Source organism: Oncorhynchus nerka, linkage group LG11 (genome assembly GCF_034236695.1).
Source record: "Oncorhynchus nerka isolate Pitt River linkage group LG11, Oner_Uvic_2.0, whole genome shotgun sequence".
Lineage (NCBI taxonomy): Eukaryota > Metazoa > Chordata > Actinopteri > Salmoniformes > Salmonidae > Oncorhynchus > Oncorhynchus nerka.
Genome location: NC_088406.1, coordinates 32,115,034 through 32,131,107, shown reverse-complemented (window position 1 = coordinate 32,131,107; position 16,074 = coordinate 32,115,034). Strand labels below are relative to the sequence as shown.

At 42.4% G+C, this 16,074-nt stretch overlaps 1 protein-coding gene and 1 long non-coding RNA gene across 2 annotated transcripts; both read left to right on the top strand.

Moving 5' to 3' along the window:
* Positions 1-283: 283 nt before the first annotated feature.
* On the top strand, positions 284-4,628 carry LOC115137599 (52 kDa repressor of the inhibitor of the protein kinase-like). The gene is made up of 5 exons (XM_029673917.2): positions 284-562; positions 1,621-1,741; positions 1,908-2,015; positions 2,170-2,206; positions 2,301-4,628. Exons 1-5 carry the CDS (start codon positions 474-476, stop codon positions 4,202-4,204), a joined length of 2,259 nt encoding a protein of 752 aa, XP_029529777.1. The 5' UTR covers positions 284-473; the 3' UTR covers positions 4,205-4,628.
* A 534-nt stretch (positions 4,629-5,162) lies between these two features.
* Positions 5,163-15,428, top strand: LOC115137598 (uncharacterized). Its single transcript, XR_003864814.2, has 3 exons — positions 5,163-5,737; positions 5,961-6,066; positions 11,355-15,428. It is a non-coding gene; the product is annotated as an uncharacterized LOC115137598 (long non-coding RNA).
* Positions 15,429-16,074: the final 646 nt, after the last annotated feature.

Genomic DNA, 16,074 nt, shown 5'->3' with positions numbered 1-16,074 from the left:
TGTACTATATTTCGCATTGTATGTCCAATTGCCATGACAAACCATGTATATTTTTGCAATTTGGGGCACCTTTGATTCGAGTGTAACCAAATCGTTAGTGTAACGTTGAAGACAGAGCGGCCATCTGCAAGCCTCTGTTCACGGGTTTTAGGCTGATCCTAGGTAAGTTTTGCTTTTAACCCTTACAATGTAAATGTAGAATTGTTGTCCGTTAGAACTGATTTTGGATCTGTGCTTAGAGAGAACGCCAATGAGCACGTGACGTGACATAATTTTTGGGGATGGAATGGAAGCAGTTCGGTTTCCTTTTTCTCCTCTGATGAATCCTCCAGGCCACGCTTAGCACTGTTGCGCGTTTTCTTAGGTTAATTTAAAAGTAACAGGTAGCTAGCTTGTGTAATTGACATTTTTTAAACCTAAAACATATTTATAAATACTAAATTGATTTGAAATTGAGTACACGTTTATGCACAATGCCCAATTTTTGCGCGGCTCCAAATTGCACCAGAAAGAGCACTCAATCCGATTTGGCTTTTTTCAGGTTTCCAAGAGATCCAGAAAGGTATTACAAAGTTTGATCATCACAATATGAACCCTACTTTTCTCGGGGAGTAATTAATTATTATATAGCTGGCTAAATATAGCTATGTTGTGTTCAGTAGCACGCTAGTCATCAAAGCTAACTTTAGTATATGGAAAATGGCTAGCTAGCCTGCTTGTTAGCCTGCACACACTTGCAGCGGGGTAGGTGGTGTGTGTGTGGAGCTGTAAAGATAAGTTAGCCCCCATTTCATTCATGGGGTTGATCCATCGTACCTCTAGTGAAACGATTGGGAAATATATACACCAGGTACCATTTAATTAATGGTTCTCAAACTCTGGTCTTGGAGAGTGAATGGGCATGCTGGTTTTTGTTCCACCCCAGCACTAAAACAGAAAAATAATCAATTCAATGCAGGTGTAGAAGCACGGTGGCTAGGAAAAACTCCCAAGAAAGGCCAGAACCTAGGAAGAAACTTCGAGAGGAACCAGGCTATGAGGGGTGGCCAGTCCTCTTTTGGCTGTGCCGGGTGGAGATTATAACAGAACATGGCCAAGATGTTCAAATGTTCATAGATGACTAGCAGGGTCAAATAATAATTATCACAGTGGTTGTCGAGGGTGCAACAGGTCAGCACCTCAGGAGTAAATGTCAGTTGGCTTTTCATAGTGGATCATTCAGAGTATCTCTACCGCTCCTGCTGTCTTTAGAGAGTTGAAAACAGCAGGTCTGGGACACGGCCAGGTGGACTGGGGACAGCAAGGAGTCATAAGGCCAGGTAGTCCTGAGGCATAGTCCTAGGGCTCAGGTCATCCGAGAGAAAGAAAGAGAGAGAGCATACTTAAATTCACACAGGACACCAGATAAGACAAGAAATACTCCAGATATAACAGACTGACCCTAGCCCCCCGACACAAACTACTGCATCATAAATACTGGAGGCTGAGACAAGAGGGGTCGGGAGACACAATTAATCGTCGTCTTCAGTCTGGATCTTGATTATTTAAAACGAATAGTTATTAGGTAACTAGGCCTATCAACAAAAAGCCAACTAACCCCTCCTAATATGGTTTGTTCAGATGTAGGCTCTGGGTTGAGAACTGTCGCCGGGCCGATCTGGAGGCAAAAACATCAGACCAACTCAATAAACACTACAGACTGTGTGCCAAACACTTTGACCCGGCTATGGTTTGTAAAACAGTAAGTGCGTGTCAAACCACAAAGATCTTTGTTTGAAACATGCCTACCTCACTGAACAATCTCTCTTTGTGGAGATGATCATAATCTTACATTTGAGAGGTCTTGAGCTGTGTTTTGATATTCATGTATTTGAATAACTTGTTTTTTCTTCATTATTGTTTTTCAGAGCCCTTACAGAACAGTACTGAAGGATACTGCTATTCCAACCATATTTGATTTAACAAGCCACCTCAAAAATCCTCATAGCAGACATCGCAAGCGGATCAAAGAATTGGTATATCTTTTCTTTTTTGCAAGAACTTTATATACCAGTGTTGCTTCAAAAAGGAATATTTTGCTGGCTTCATTTCTGTAGGTCTGTTTTCAATGTAATAGTAAATTGTCTAATAATAAACATTGTCTTATGTTTTAAATAATTGTTTTAACAGACTGAAGAAGACATAAGGAGAATTAAAGAGAGAAGATGTAAGTTGCATTGTTTTTGTTTAAAAGCATTGTTGTATCCATACACCCGTTGAACATTAACTTATATCAAATTTCATTTTTTGTTTCCTTGCAGTGGCATCCTCCATTGAACAGCTCCACACAAAGAAAGACATTGAGGCAACCGAGGGTCAAGATGCCGCTGAGGAGGAAATCAAGCTGTCCGCAGAGGAGAAGGACTTCCGAGATTACCTGAGGTCTCTGTTTGAGATCGTTGTCATGCTAGGAAAGCAGAACATCCCATTGGAGACCAATGTCCCAGAAGGAGTAGCGAGAGATCCCAGTAATTTCCAGGCCTTACTGGAGTACCGCATTAATGCTGGAGATGAGGCTCTGAGGAGGCGGTTTGAGGCCACAGCAGTGAATGTGGAGTGCCTCTCCGCATCCCAGCAGAGCCAGCTCCTTGAAGTCTGTGAGGGCACTGTCAGAGAGGAGGTCCTCATGGAGGTGAGAGAGAGTCGCTTCTTCTCACTGGTCACAGGGGACCTGGTGGAGTTCGCTGGGGAGAGACACCTGCCTCTCTTTCTGCGGTTTGTAGACCAGTCCAATGCTCTCAGGGAGGAGTTCTTGGACTTTCTGCCGTTCGAGGGGGACGAGGCCTCACTGGTAGAGAAGCTGGAGACCCAGGTGACAGACGGGTGGGGGCTGAGAATGGAGGACTGCCGCGGCCAGGCCCATGTAGCCACCGGCACCTTCGCCACTAAGATGAAAGCTGTGGCCGTCGGACTGATGGGAAAGTACCCCATGGCAATGCACACGCCTTGTTCCACCTGCGCACTGAATATCCACCTGGCCAACAGCCTTCCCTTCCCCAGCGTGCAGGTTGTAATGGCAACCCTGAGAAAGATTGATGTCTTCTTTAAGCAGTCTCGCTCTTTGCAGGCTGAGCTGGAGAAGGCCATCTCTGTTTACCACCAAGAAAATGATGAGAAGGCAGCCGAGCTGAAGGAGGCCTGTAGCTCTAACTGGACAGAGCAGCACAACGTGTTTGAACTGACTGTGGACCTGCTTGAGTCCCTCCTGCTGTGCATGGACTGCATTCGGGACAATGAGAATGTCAAGTTCCCTGATGCTATAACTGGGGACGCCTACTCAATCGCAGAGACCCTGGCTGACTTTGAGTTCATTGTCACCTTGGTCATCCTGAAAAACGCTCTTTCTTTCACACGAGCCTTTGGCAAAAACCTGCAAGGGGAAGCCCTTGATGTGTTTTTCGCTGCCAACAGTCTAACAGCCGTCCTGCACTCTCTGAATGAAGTCTTCGACAACATTGAAGTTTACCATGAGTTTTGGTTTGAGGAAGCTGTGAATCTGGCGGGTACCATGGAGATCCCAGTGAAGGTGCCTCGTCTGTTCCTCCGGAAGCACCGTTCGGCCGACGCAGGTGAGATCCCTCCAGAGACTTACTTCAAGGAGTATGTGACAGTCCCTGTGATCCGTGGCGTCATCGATGAGGTGGACGACATCTTCTCCCAGAGCAACCTCAAAGCCCTCAAGTGCCTGTCCCTGGTTCCTGCCATCATGGGCCAGATGAAGTTCAACACCTCAGAGGAGAACCATGCAGATGTGTACTGCAAGGACCTCCCCAACCCAGACACGCTGCCCGCTGAGCTGCATTGCTGGAAGATCAAATGGAAGCACCGGAGCAAGGAGGTCCGCCTGCCCTCCACCATCCACGAGACACTTCAGCTGTCGGACGTCAAGTTCTTCCCCAACGTCAACTGCTTCCTGAAGGTCCTGACCACCTTGCCTGTCCTGATGCTGGAGGACAGCAACAGCTCTGAGACATCCAGGAAACGCATGCAGACTTATCTCAGTGACACACCTATCAAACACAGGTGCAAGGGTCTGGCTGTGCTCCACATAAACTCTCACGTTAAGCATGACCTGGATGTCATGGTTGACAAATACTGCAGACTGCACCCTGAGGATGAGCCTGAACATGGGGTTGAGGCTGAGATCAGCACTGTGGTGATATAGGATATTAAGTTTGTTCAGTATAAGGGGACAAAATCAAATTAAAATTACATTCAAATAACGTCTCCCTGTTTTATTATAGCTTTAGTGTTTGATAGGTTAATGTGAATTGTAACTGTAAAGTCTGAGTAAAATATGACCTCTAGACAAGGATTATTTTGGGCATAATTGTGAAAGGTAGCCTAGTGGTTAGAGCGTTGGACTAGTAACCAAAAGGTTGCAAGTTCGAATCCCTGACCTGACGAGGTACAAATCTGTCATTCTGCCCCTGAACAGGCTCCCAGTGAACCGTTCAAGAATTTGTTCTTAACTGACTTGCCTAGTTAAATAAAGGTTAAAAAATATATATATATATATTGCCATTAAAAATGTTTCTAAAAATGTATATTTATTTCGAATTAAATGCCACTTGGTGTCTTGAATAATACTGCTCTTTATTTTATTGGTATTCATCATATACATTTGTTGTTTTAGGCGTAAAGCCTATTAACTATAGGCTACCACTATAACTTCGGAGGGTAAATATGTATTTGTCATCATTATTTGCAAGTCTGTCTTATGACAACTTTACAAAAAGGTTATACCATTTCATTCCTTTATGATACAAGCACAAGTCTACCAGTTACTGTGACCTGCCCATGACCTCGCGTAGATTCGGGAAAATGATCCCAAGATACTGTAATGATATAATGTTGCAATTTTACGGTAGTCTACGTTATTGCTAGGATGTCAAGAGTGTTGTCTTGAAATTATTTGGGAAAATCCACAAGAGGGCAGTCCAATCTCAAAAGTGTCAAAGTACATATATCGTCATCCCGAAAGAGCCATAGGCCTAGTAATGGCGTCTTTTTGTAGGCACTAATTCCGCAATGGTTCATTGGACAAAGCCTATGGGGAAAATAATGCCGTTTTTAAATTGAAACACCGAAAATAAGATAGCGGTAAATTCATGAAGGTCATGTTAACGGACTGATATTATCGCACAGAACAAAAGCTCTCATAAACCTTGTGTTAAACTCGAACCTAATTTTTGGCATTTATCCCAAAACACTGTTTTTCGCATTACTTTTCCCCATAGGAGTGGTTGAATGAACTAGCGGCAACTCATTTCCGTTTTTTAGGACTACAACTGGCGAGATGGTAAATTGATACACATTATTACAGCTCAAAATTACCTGTTGGAAACAATTCTGATAATAACAAGAATTTGTAATATGTCTTGGTAACAACCTTAATATGGTGTTTTAGTATGTAATCACTTAATTGGGCGAGAGTTATGCATATGTAGCTAGTTGACAGCTTTTTCTGTTTGGTATGTCTGACATCACACGGCGCCAAGAACTACGCGGGCACAACTGTGAGCTCCAAATACGTTCACTTTTAAAATGGGATGCAAGCAGGTCAAGCAAGACAGTTCATTCTAGCGATTCAGTGAACCGTTCATTTTCCACCGGTTTTATTTTCTGTCTACAGAGGAAATTAAATGAATAGGATATTTATCTAAATGTTTTCCTGGTGGAGGAAATCCACAGTAAGGTAGGAAGCAACATTGTTATTTGGATATATTAAAAAAGATTGCAGATAAATTAATGATTATCAATGCTAAAATGTACACTCCAGGATTTATTCTGGTAATAACAAAATTATGAACTTAATTGTGGAATGTATTTTTATATCCCTATTTGAGCAGAAATAATAAGTAAAGAGGCACAAACAAGACTTGTTCTATGATATTGAAATGAACCACACTTTTTTAAAGATTCAACGCTGACTTCTGGAATAACAACGAAGAGCTACCTCCACTGCATGTTCTGTCAGTTCCTCCACATCACCTTCCTCAAACTATGCACTGGAATCCAGTGGCTGTAAGCAAATCAATTATTCTCACTAGCTCTATGCAACTTTCTAACTAATCGTCATCCTGGTAGGCTACTACTTGTAACATGGTAGGAAGCTTCAGGTAAAATATTTTATTATTGTTCATGTACATCAGGGATTAGCCGGCGGACCAATATATATTAAATATATACACTACCAGTCAAAAGTTTGGACAACTACACCTACTTTTTCTTAATTTTTGACTATTTTCTACATTGTAGAACAATAGTGAAAACATCAAAACTATTAAATAACACATATGGAATCATGTAGTTACCAAAAAATGTAAAAACAAATAAAAATATATTTGAGATTTGAGATTCTTCAAAGGAGCCACCCTTCATGACAGCTTTGCACACGCTTGGCATTCTCTCAACCAGCTTCACCTGGAATGCTTTTCCAACAGTCTTGAAGGAGTTCCCACATATGCTGAGCACTTGTTAGCTGCTTTTCCTTCACTCTACTGTCCAACTCATCCCAAACCATCTCAATTGGGTTTAGGTTGGGTGATTGTGGAGGCCAGGTCATCTGATGCAGCACTCCATCACTCTCCTTCTTGGTCAAATAGCCCTTACAGTGCCTGGAGGTGTGTTGGGTCGTTGTCCTGTTGAAACACAAATGATAATCCCACTAAGCGCCAAGCAGATGGGATGGCGTATCGCTGCAGAATGCTGTGGTAGACATGCTGGTTAAGTGTGCCTTGAATTCTAAATTATTCACAGACAGTGTCACCAGCAAAGCACCATCACGCCTCCTCCTCCATGCTTCATGGCGGGAAACACACATGCGGAGATCATCCGTTCACCTACTCTGCATCTCACAAAGACATGGCAGTTGGAACCAAACATCTCAAAAGGACAGATTTCCACTTGTCTAATGTCCATTGCTCGTGTTTCTTGGCCTAAGCAAGTATCTTATTATTGGTGTCCTTTAGTAGTGGTTTCTTTGCAGCAATTGAACCATGAAAACCTGATTCACGCAGTCTCTGAACAGTTGATGTTGAGATGTGTCTGTTACTTGAACTTTGTGAAGCATTTATTTGGGCTGCAATTTCTGAGGCTAGTAACTCTAATGAACTTATTCTCTGCAGCAGAGGTAACTCTGGGTCTTCCTTTCCTATGGCGGTCATCATGAGAGCCAGTTTCATCATAGTGTTTGAAGGTTTTTGCGACTGCACTTTTCCGCATTGACTGGCCTTCATGTCTTAAAGTAATGATGGACTGTCGTTTCTCTTGGCTTATTTGAGCTGTTCTTGCTATAATATGGACTTGGTCTTTTACCAAATAGGGATATTTATTTATTTTTATTTTTATTTCACCTTTATTTAACCAGGTAGGCCAGTTGAGAACAACTTCACATTTACAACTGCGACCTAGCCAGAGTTACACATAAACAAACGTACAGTCAATAACACAATAGAAACATCTATGTACAGTGTGTGCAAATGTAGAAGATTATGGAGGTAAGGCAATAAACAGGCCATAGAGGCGAAATAATTACAATTTAGCATTAAACACTGGTGTAATAGATGTGCAGATGATGATGTGCAAGTAGAGATACTGGGGTGCAAAAGAGCAAGAAGATAAATAACAATATGGGGATGAGGTAGTTGGGTGTGCTATTTACAGATTGGCTTTGTACAGGTACAGTGATCGGTAAGCTACTTTGACAGCTGATGCTTAAAGTTAGAGAGGGAGATATGTCTCCAGCTTCATTGATTTTTGCAATTCGTTTCAGTCATTGGCAGCAGAGAACTGGAAGGAAAGGCGGTCAAAGCAGGTGTTGGCTTTGTGGATGACCAGTGAAATATACCTGCTGGAACGTGTGCTACGGGTGGGTGTTGCTATGGTGACCAGTGAGCTGAGATAAGGCGGGGCTTTACCTAGCAAAGACTGGAGCCAGTGGGTTTTGTGACGATTATGTAGCGAGGGCCAGCCAACGAGAGCATACAGGTCGCGGTGGTGGGTAGTATATGGGGCTTTGGTGACAAAACGGATGGCACTGTGATAGACTACATCCAGTTTGCTGAGTAGAGTGTTGGAGGTTATTTTGTAAATGACATCACCGAAGTCAAGGATCGGTAGGATAGTCAGTTTTACGATGGTATGTTTGGCAGCATGAGTGGAAGAGGCTTTGTTGTGAAATAGGAAGCCGATGCTAGATTTAATTTTGGATTGGAGATTTGAGTCTGGAAGGAGAGTTTGCAGTCTAACCAGACACCTAACTATTTGGAGTTGTCCACATATTCTAAGTCAGAACCGTCCAGAGTAGTGATGCTAGTCGGGCGGACGGGTGCGGGCAGAAATCAGTTGAAGATCATGCATTTAGTTTTACTTGCATTTAAAAGCAGTTGGAGGCCACGGAAGGAGTGTTGTACGGCATTCAAGCTCATTTGGAGGTTTGTTAACATAGTGTCCAAAGAAGGGCCAGATGTATACAGAATGGGGTCATCTGCGTAGAGATGGATCAGAGAATCCCCAGCAGCAAGAGCGACATCATTGATATATACAGAGAAAAGAGTCAGCCCAAGAATTGAACCCTGTGGCACCCCCATAGAGACTGCCAGAGGTCCAGACAACAGGCCCTCCGATTTGACACACTGAACTCAATCTAAGAAGTAGTTGGTGAACCAGGCGAGGCAGTCATTTGAGAAACTGATATGAGAATTATGTTCTCAATGTTCATAACCCAAACCCAATTTAATTCACTACTCAGCCTGAAACCCAGAATTTGTAAGAAACTGGTTGAAATGAATCAGACGGAGGCCCAGCTACGGTAGTAAGTTTATTTACGAGAGCGCGCTGCTCTATTGTACAAAACAATTCATTTTATACTGGCTTCTTCACACAAACATACGCACACACATTCACACTAACATACGCAGACACATTCACACTAACATTAGCACACAATGTCCTGCTACCCAGCCGACAAAGATTAGGGGATTCCGGGAGACTTACTCCCCATCCTCCCTCAAGATAGGGAGACCCTGGGAAGTACTCTCAGTGGCCCCAGCCAAGGTCGGCACTGAATCTTGCTCAGACAGTCTGTCTGTTATTCAAATAAGGTTTATAGACATATTGTACAGACTATGGTTATACATAATTCTAATCAATTTCATACTCATACGATTATACGGCTTCAGGGTGGACTATTTTAGTCATTCATATAAATTCCATCAACAGAAACCAAGGCTATTGAGTCTATCTTCTGTATACCTTGTCACAACACAACTGATTGGCTCAAACAAAGTTTTTCCCAATTGTTTACACACTAAAATTGGAACTTGAAATGCAATCACCAAAACCTGAAACTCATGTACCAAATCCCTAAACCAAGTCTGCAAAATTGCAAGCACTATTCCTGCTTTACACTCAGTTTTCAATTCTATATCACACTTTTTGCAAAACACTACACACAGTCAGGCACAACATTCAAAATTAAAATCTCTGCCATGCTCTATACACCAATTGGCAACTCCCACTCCTCACAGGTGTAAACACTAGTTGCTGAATTGTTCACTTAGAAATCAGAGCTTTAGTGCTATAAAAGGCCACAGATGAGTTCTGTTTTGGAGGAAAATGGAAGTCAATGGTGAAGCAAGAGCTAGAGGTGAAGGAGTCAGAGGAGGATGAGGAAGGACAGTTGTCTCGGATGAGATCAGGGTCACATTGGTTGACCATGTGTTCAACCATAGATTGAGTGTGAGGGAGGCTGGGTAGAGAGTTAAACCGTGTAGCGGCCCAACCTGTATATTTGAGTAGGTATACATTACTGTAACAATCTTTTACAACTGGCTACAGTATAACACTGAAAATGCAAAAGGCATAAACCTACTTATGGGATATTCATAGTAGTGTTTTGTGTTGAGCACATCAGTGTGTTGTTGGTTGGTAGACAGCTCTATTCATATGATGCATGTGTGTGTTATTTTGATGAAAAAAATAACATTTTGGAAAGAGAACAGTTTTGACTGCAGTGTTTGCTTTTGCTAGAGATTTGTAAGAGTTTTGCATTTTGTGGTTTTGTGTTTAGAGTTTTGGGAAAATGGGCCAAAGATTCAGCAAACGTGTGTAAACAATTGTGGAAGTGTAAGAAGGAATGCCATTTTACTTTTAACAAGGCACACCTGTTAATTGAAATGCATTCCAGGTGACTTCCTCATGAAGCTGGTTAAAATAATGCCAAGAGTGTGCAAAGCTGTCATTAAGGCAAAGGGTGGCTACTTTGAAGAATCTCAAATCTAAAATATTTTTATTTGTTTAAGATTGTTTTGGTTACTACATGATTCCATATGTTATTTCATAGTTTAATGTCTTCACTATTATTCTACAACGTAGAAAATAGTTTTTAAAAATAAAGAAAAACCCTTGAATGAGTAGGTATGTTCAAACATTTGACTGGTACTGTATATGTTTTATGCAAATAAAATAGGAACTCAGTTGGGGTCTCAATTTACTGTTGAGAGTTAGAATAATAGAATACACAAGGTGCAATTTAGAAATTGGGTTGTACATCAGCAGTCACTCAATTAGCCCATGTCAGCAATTTTTTTGTAGATTGGTAAAATTAGTCTAGCAGCCAGTGATCTAAACTTTTAAGCATGGTCGAATTACCAACCGTGGTGGGGTCCATTGATCATCAGTTATCATATTAAAAAAGTCCTACACCCTATGGCAAAATGTGTAGAATTGCAGGAAATTAACTGAAAAACTACACATTTTTCTCCCCGCCACATGGCAAAATAAATAGAATTGCATGAAATTAGTTATACAATTTCTATATCTTCTCTGCAGCCCACAGCAAAATGTGTAGAATTGCAGCAAACTTGCTTTAAAACTGCAACATTTTCTCTACGCTCCGTGGCAAAATGTGCAGAATTGCAGGAAATTAACTTTAAAACATTAAATTGTTCTCTGCGTTGTCACGACAGGGACAGCTAAAATGTTTTGCTCGCAAGGTTGGAGGTATGAATGTGGATACACAGTCACACGAGCCACTGCTGCGGCTCATGATAAATTCAGTTTTTTTGTGGCCCCCACCCCCACCAAAGTTGCCCATCCCTGATGTACATATGCATTTGCTTTAATAACGTTTCTAATTAATTGGAGAATCCCATTGAAAAAGTTTTATAACCTGCTGAATTGTCTCTGTAAGTGTTCAGGAGAATACAATTCCAGATGTGAGTTGAAGCGAGGGGCTTAAGTACTCTGAACCCTGCCAATGTAGAACAGATCCTCTTATAACACCTGTCTCTCAAAATGTTTTAAATCAGGTTTAACACCCCTGTTGAAAGTTATCTGGGTCTGGACACCACCCTCTGAAACTAGATCCTGGACTTCCTGACCAGCAGACCACAGGCTGTGAGGATTGGCAACAACACCTCCTCCACACGGACTCTTAACACATGGGCCCCCAGGTCCTCAGTCCTATGCTGAATGCCCTGTTCACCCACGGCCACATGGCTTTGCACGACACCAACACCATCAAGTTTGCTGACGACACCACGGTTGTAGGCCTGATAACCAACAACGATGAGTCCATATCAATGAGACTGCAGTAGAGAATCACAAGTTCTACATGTTTAGGGATGCACATCACTGAGGACTTGTCGTGGACCAACCACCACTCTTGTCAAGAGGGCGGAACAGCGTCTCTACTCCCTAAGGTGGCGGAAGACATTTGGCATGACGCCCTGGGTCCTTTCCCACCCATCCAGGACATCTACTCAAAAAGGGACGCGAGGAAGGCATGCAGCATCATCAATCCTTTAAAGCATCCTTCCATCCTTCCGCATTTTAGATTATTGTTTTTTCCCTCTCTTTCACGTATCACTCTTTTTTCTTGTTTTTCCTTCACCCATGATTATTTATTATTAAGCTCTATGTTCATGCCTGCCTGCTTCCATGGCTTTTGCACTTTGTGTGGGAGTTGGATGGCATATCTGTCGTGTTCTGACCTTAGTTCCTTTTTTATGTCTTCATTTTAGTTGATCAGGGCTGGGGTTGAGGTGGGCATTCTATGTTGTTTTTCTATGTTTTGTTCTGTTGTTATATTTCTATGTGTTTGGCCTAGTATGGTTCTCAATCAGAGGCAGGTGTCAGTCGTTGTCTCTGATTGGGAGCCATATTTAGGGAGCCTGTTTTCTATTGTGTTTTGTGGGTGGTTGTATCCTGTGTTAGTGTTTTCACCATACGGGACTTTTGTTTGTTTTGTTCAGTGTTCTGTTGATTTATTAAATATATCATTGTGGACACTTACCACGCTGCACATTGATCTGATCCTTGCTGCTCCTCCTCTGAAGAAGAGGAATTTCGTTACAGAACCACCCACCAGAAAAGGACCAAGCAGTGTGGTAACGGGCAGCAGAAATCTCAAGACTCGTGGACATGGGAGGAGATTTTGGAAGGCAAGGGACCCTGGGCACAGGCTGGGGAATATCGCCGCCCCAAGGCAGAGATGGAGGCAGCTAAAGCTGAGCGGCGGTGGTGTGAGGAGCGCGGCTGGGACGAGAGGCAGCCCAAAAACTTATTGGGGGGGGGCACACGGGGAGTGTGGCTAAGTCAGGTAGGAGACTTGAGCCAACTCCACATGCTTATCGTGGAGAGGTGGACCGGGCAGGCACCGTGTTATGCCGTGATCGCATCGGCCAGGCTAGAGTGGACATCGAGCCAGGTGCCATGAAGCCGGCTCAGCGCATTTGGTCTCCAGTGCGTCTCCTCGGGCCGGGGTACATGGCACCAGCCCTATGCATGGTGTCCCCGGTTCTCCAGCACAGCCACTGTTGGCTAAACAATTTCGTAGTAAAGTCAAGTGCCATCTCTTTCCCATTGATTATAATCTCCTGTTGTACAAAAAAAAATGCATCAATTTTCCAGAGGCTCAGAGTTTGTCTTATATTTCCAGGTAGCTCCTTCATTTATGTCCTTCACTTCTAAATTTTCCCGCCCCCTGTTTTCTTTTTTGTATTGATACATTTTTAAATGTTTTATTCTGTTAGTAGATTTTGAAAAGCTGTGTTAATCATTCTCCAAATGAATCATGCAAATTAGCATTTTATCATTAGAGGTAGAAAGTATTTTTGAAATACTACTTGAATTATTACTGTAAAATATTATTGTAATATTACACATTCTTGCCAGTTACATATCTAGCCCTCCTTATTAGTCTTCCCCACTGCTAATAGAATTAGTAGCATAGCTAACTAAATACCTAGCTGGACTAGCTGCATTGGTTGTTTTGACTCATCACATAAGCTGCTGCTATTGTTTATTATCTATCCTGTTGTCTAGTCACTTTACCCCTACATACAGTGCCTTCGGAAAGTATTCAGACCCATTGACTTTTCCACATTTTGTTACGTAACAGCCTTGTTCTAAAATGGATTACATTAAAAAAATCCTCAGCAATCTACACACAACACCCCATAATTACTAAGCAAAAACTGGTTTCTAGACATTTTTACAAAATGTGTTAACTGAAATACCTTATTGACATAAGTATTCAGATCCTTTGCTATGAGACTCAAAATTGAGGTCAGATGCATCCTGTTTCCATTGATCATCCATGAGATGTTTCTAAAACTTGATTGGAGTCTACCTGTGGTAAATTTAATTAATTGGACATGATTTGGAAAGGCTCACACCTGTCAATATAGGGTCCCACTGTTAACAGTGCATGTCAGAGCAAAAAAACAAGCCATGAGGTTGAAGGAATTGCCCTTAGAGCACCTTGACAGGATTGTGTCGAGGCACAGATCTGGGGAAGGGTACCGAAACATTTATGCAGCATTGAAGGTCCCCAAGAACACAGTGGCCTCCATCATTCTTAAATGGATGAATTTTGGAACCACCAAGACTCTTCCTAGAGCTGGCCACCTGGCCAAACTGAGCAGTCGGGGGAGATGGGCCTTGGTCAGGTAGGTGACGAAGAACTCAATGTTCACTCTGACAGAGCTCTACAGTTCCTCTGTGGAGATGGGAGAACCTTCCAGATGGACAACCATCTCTGCAGCACTCCACCAATCAGGCCTTTATGGTAGAATGGCCAGATGGAAGCCACTCCTCAGTAAAAGGCACATGGCAGCTTGATTGGAGTTTGCCAAAAAGCACCTAAAGACTCTCAGACCATGAGAAACAAGATTCTCTGGTCTGATGAAACCAAGATTGAACTCTTTGGCCTGAATGCCAAGTGTTACGTCTGGAGGAAACCTGCCACCGTCCCTACAGTGACGCATGGTGGTGGCAGCATCATGCTGTGGGGGATGTTTTTCAGCGGCAGGAACTGGGAGACTAGTCAGGATTGAGGCAAAGATGAACAGAGCAAAGTACAGAGAGATCCTTGATGAAAACTTGCTCTAGAGCACTGAGAACATCAGACTCGGGCGACGGTTCACCTTCCAATAGGACAACGACCATATGCACACAGCTAAGACAATGCAGGAGTGGCTTCGGGAAAAGTCTCAATGTCCTTGAGTGGCCCAGCCAGAGCCCGGACTTGAACCCAAATCAAACATCTCTGGAGAGACCTGAAAATAGCTGTGCAGCAACGCTCCCCATCCAACCTAACAGAGCTTGAGAGGATCTGCAGAGAAGAATGGGAGAAAATCCCCAAATACAGGTGTGCCAAGCTTGTAGCATCATATCCAAGAAGACTCGATGCTGTAATCACAGCCAAAGGTGCTTCAACAAAGTACTGAGTAAAGGGTCTGAATACTTATGTAAATCTAATATTTCAATTTTTTTTTCAAATAAATTCACTAACATTTCTAAAAAATACAGTTTTTGCTTTGTCATTATGGGGTATTGTGTGTAGATTGATGAGGGGAAAAAACTGTTTAATACATATTAGAATAAGGCTACACGCTTCAGCATTCAGCGGTCCCATTCTTTGACCTTGTGTGGCCTACCACTTCACAGATTAGCCATTGTAGCTCCTAGTCGTTTCCATTTCACAATATCAGGAACTACAGTTGACCGGGGCAGCTCTTGCAGGGCAGAAATTTGACCAATTAACTTGTTGGAAAGGTAGCATCCTATGACGGTGCCACATTGCTAGTCACTGACTTCTTCAGTATGAGCCATTCTACTGCCAATCTTTGGAGATTGCATGGCTGTGTTCTTCGTTTTATACACCTGTCAGCAACAGGTGTGGTTGAACTAGCCAAATCCACAAAGTTGAAGGGGTGTCCACATACTTTTGTAGTGTAACTGCCTCACTTACCTCGTACCCCTGCACATCAACTCGGTACTGGTAGCCTGTGTATATAGCCACAATATTGTTACTCATTGTGTATTTATTCCTTGTTATTTTTTTAATTAAAAAAAAATAAAATTCTCTCTGCATTGTTGGGAAGGGCCCGTAAGTAAGCATTTCACTGTTAGTCTACACCTGTTTACAAAGCATGTGACAACATTTGATTTGATTAGACTTACTAGCAAATTCTGCTGCTGCTTGCTTGCCTCCAAACTGACTCTCCAATGCAGGATGACATAACACCCTAGCAGGATGAGTTAGCTTAGTCTTTTTTTGGCCTCCTCAGCAATGATGATGGGTGCTGACGTTATCAAAGTTTGAGTGCTTCTTACAGTCCACCCTGTTTTCCTCTGATTGTGGCTGGCTGCTTTGGGGAACTTATACTTTATTTTTCTGTAATTCTCTTTTTATTAGAATGTTATTTTCTTTTAACAGGGGTTTCATAGACAACCAAAGCGTACCACAAAGACTAAGTACAATAAAAGGAATAAGGATACAGCAAAACATTATACAATCAGGCAGTCATAAAATAGAGAGAAAAAATATATAAACATATTTATAACATGGGGCCTTTATGGGAGGACTACATAGGACCACAATGGAGACCAGATTTTCCTAAATGTATCAGACTTCTGGTGTAAATCGAAGGTAAGTTTCTCTAGGGATAGAATAGCAGAGGCTTGAGAAAGCCACATTCTCGCAGATGGTACTTCAGGTGTGGACCAAATCAAATCAAATTT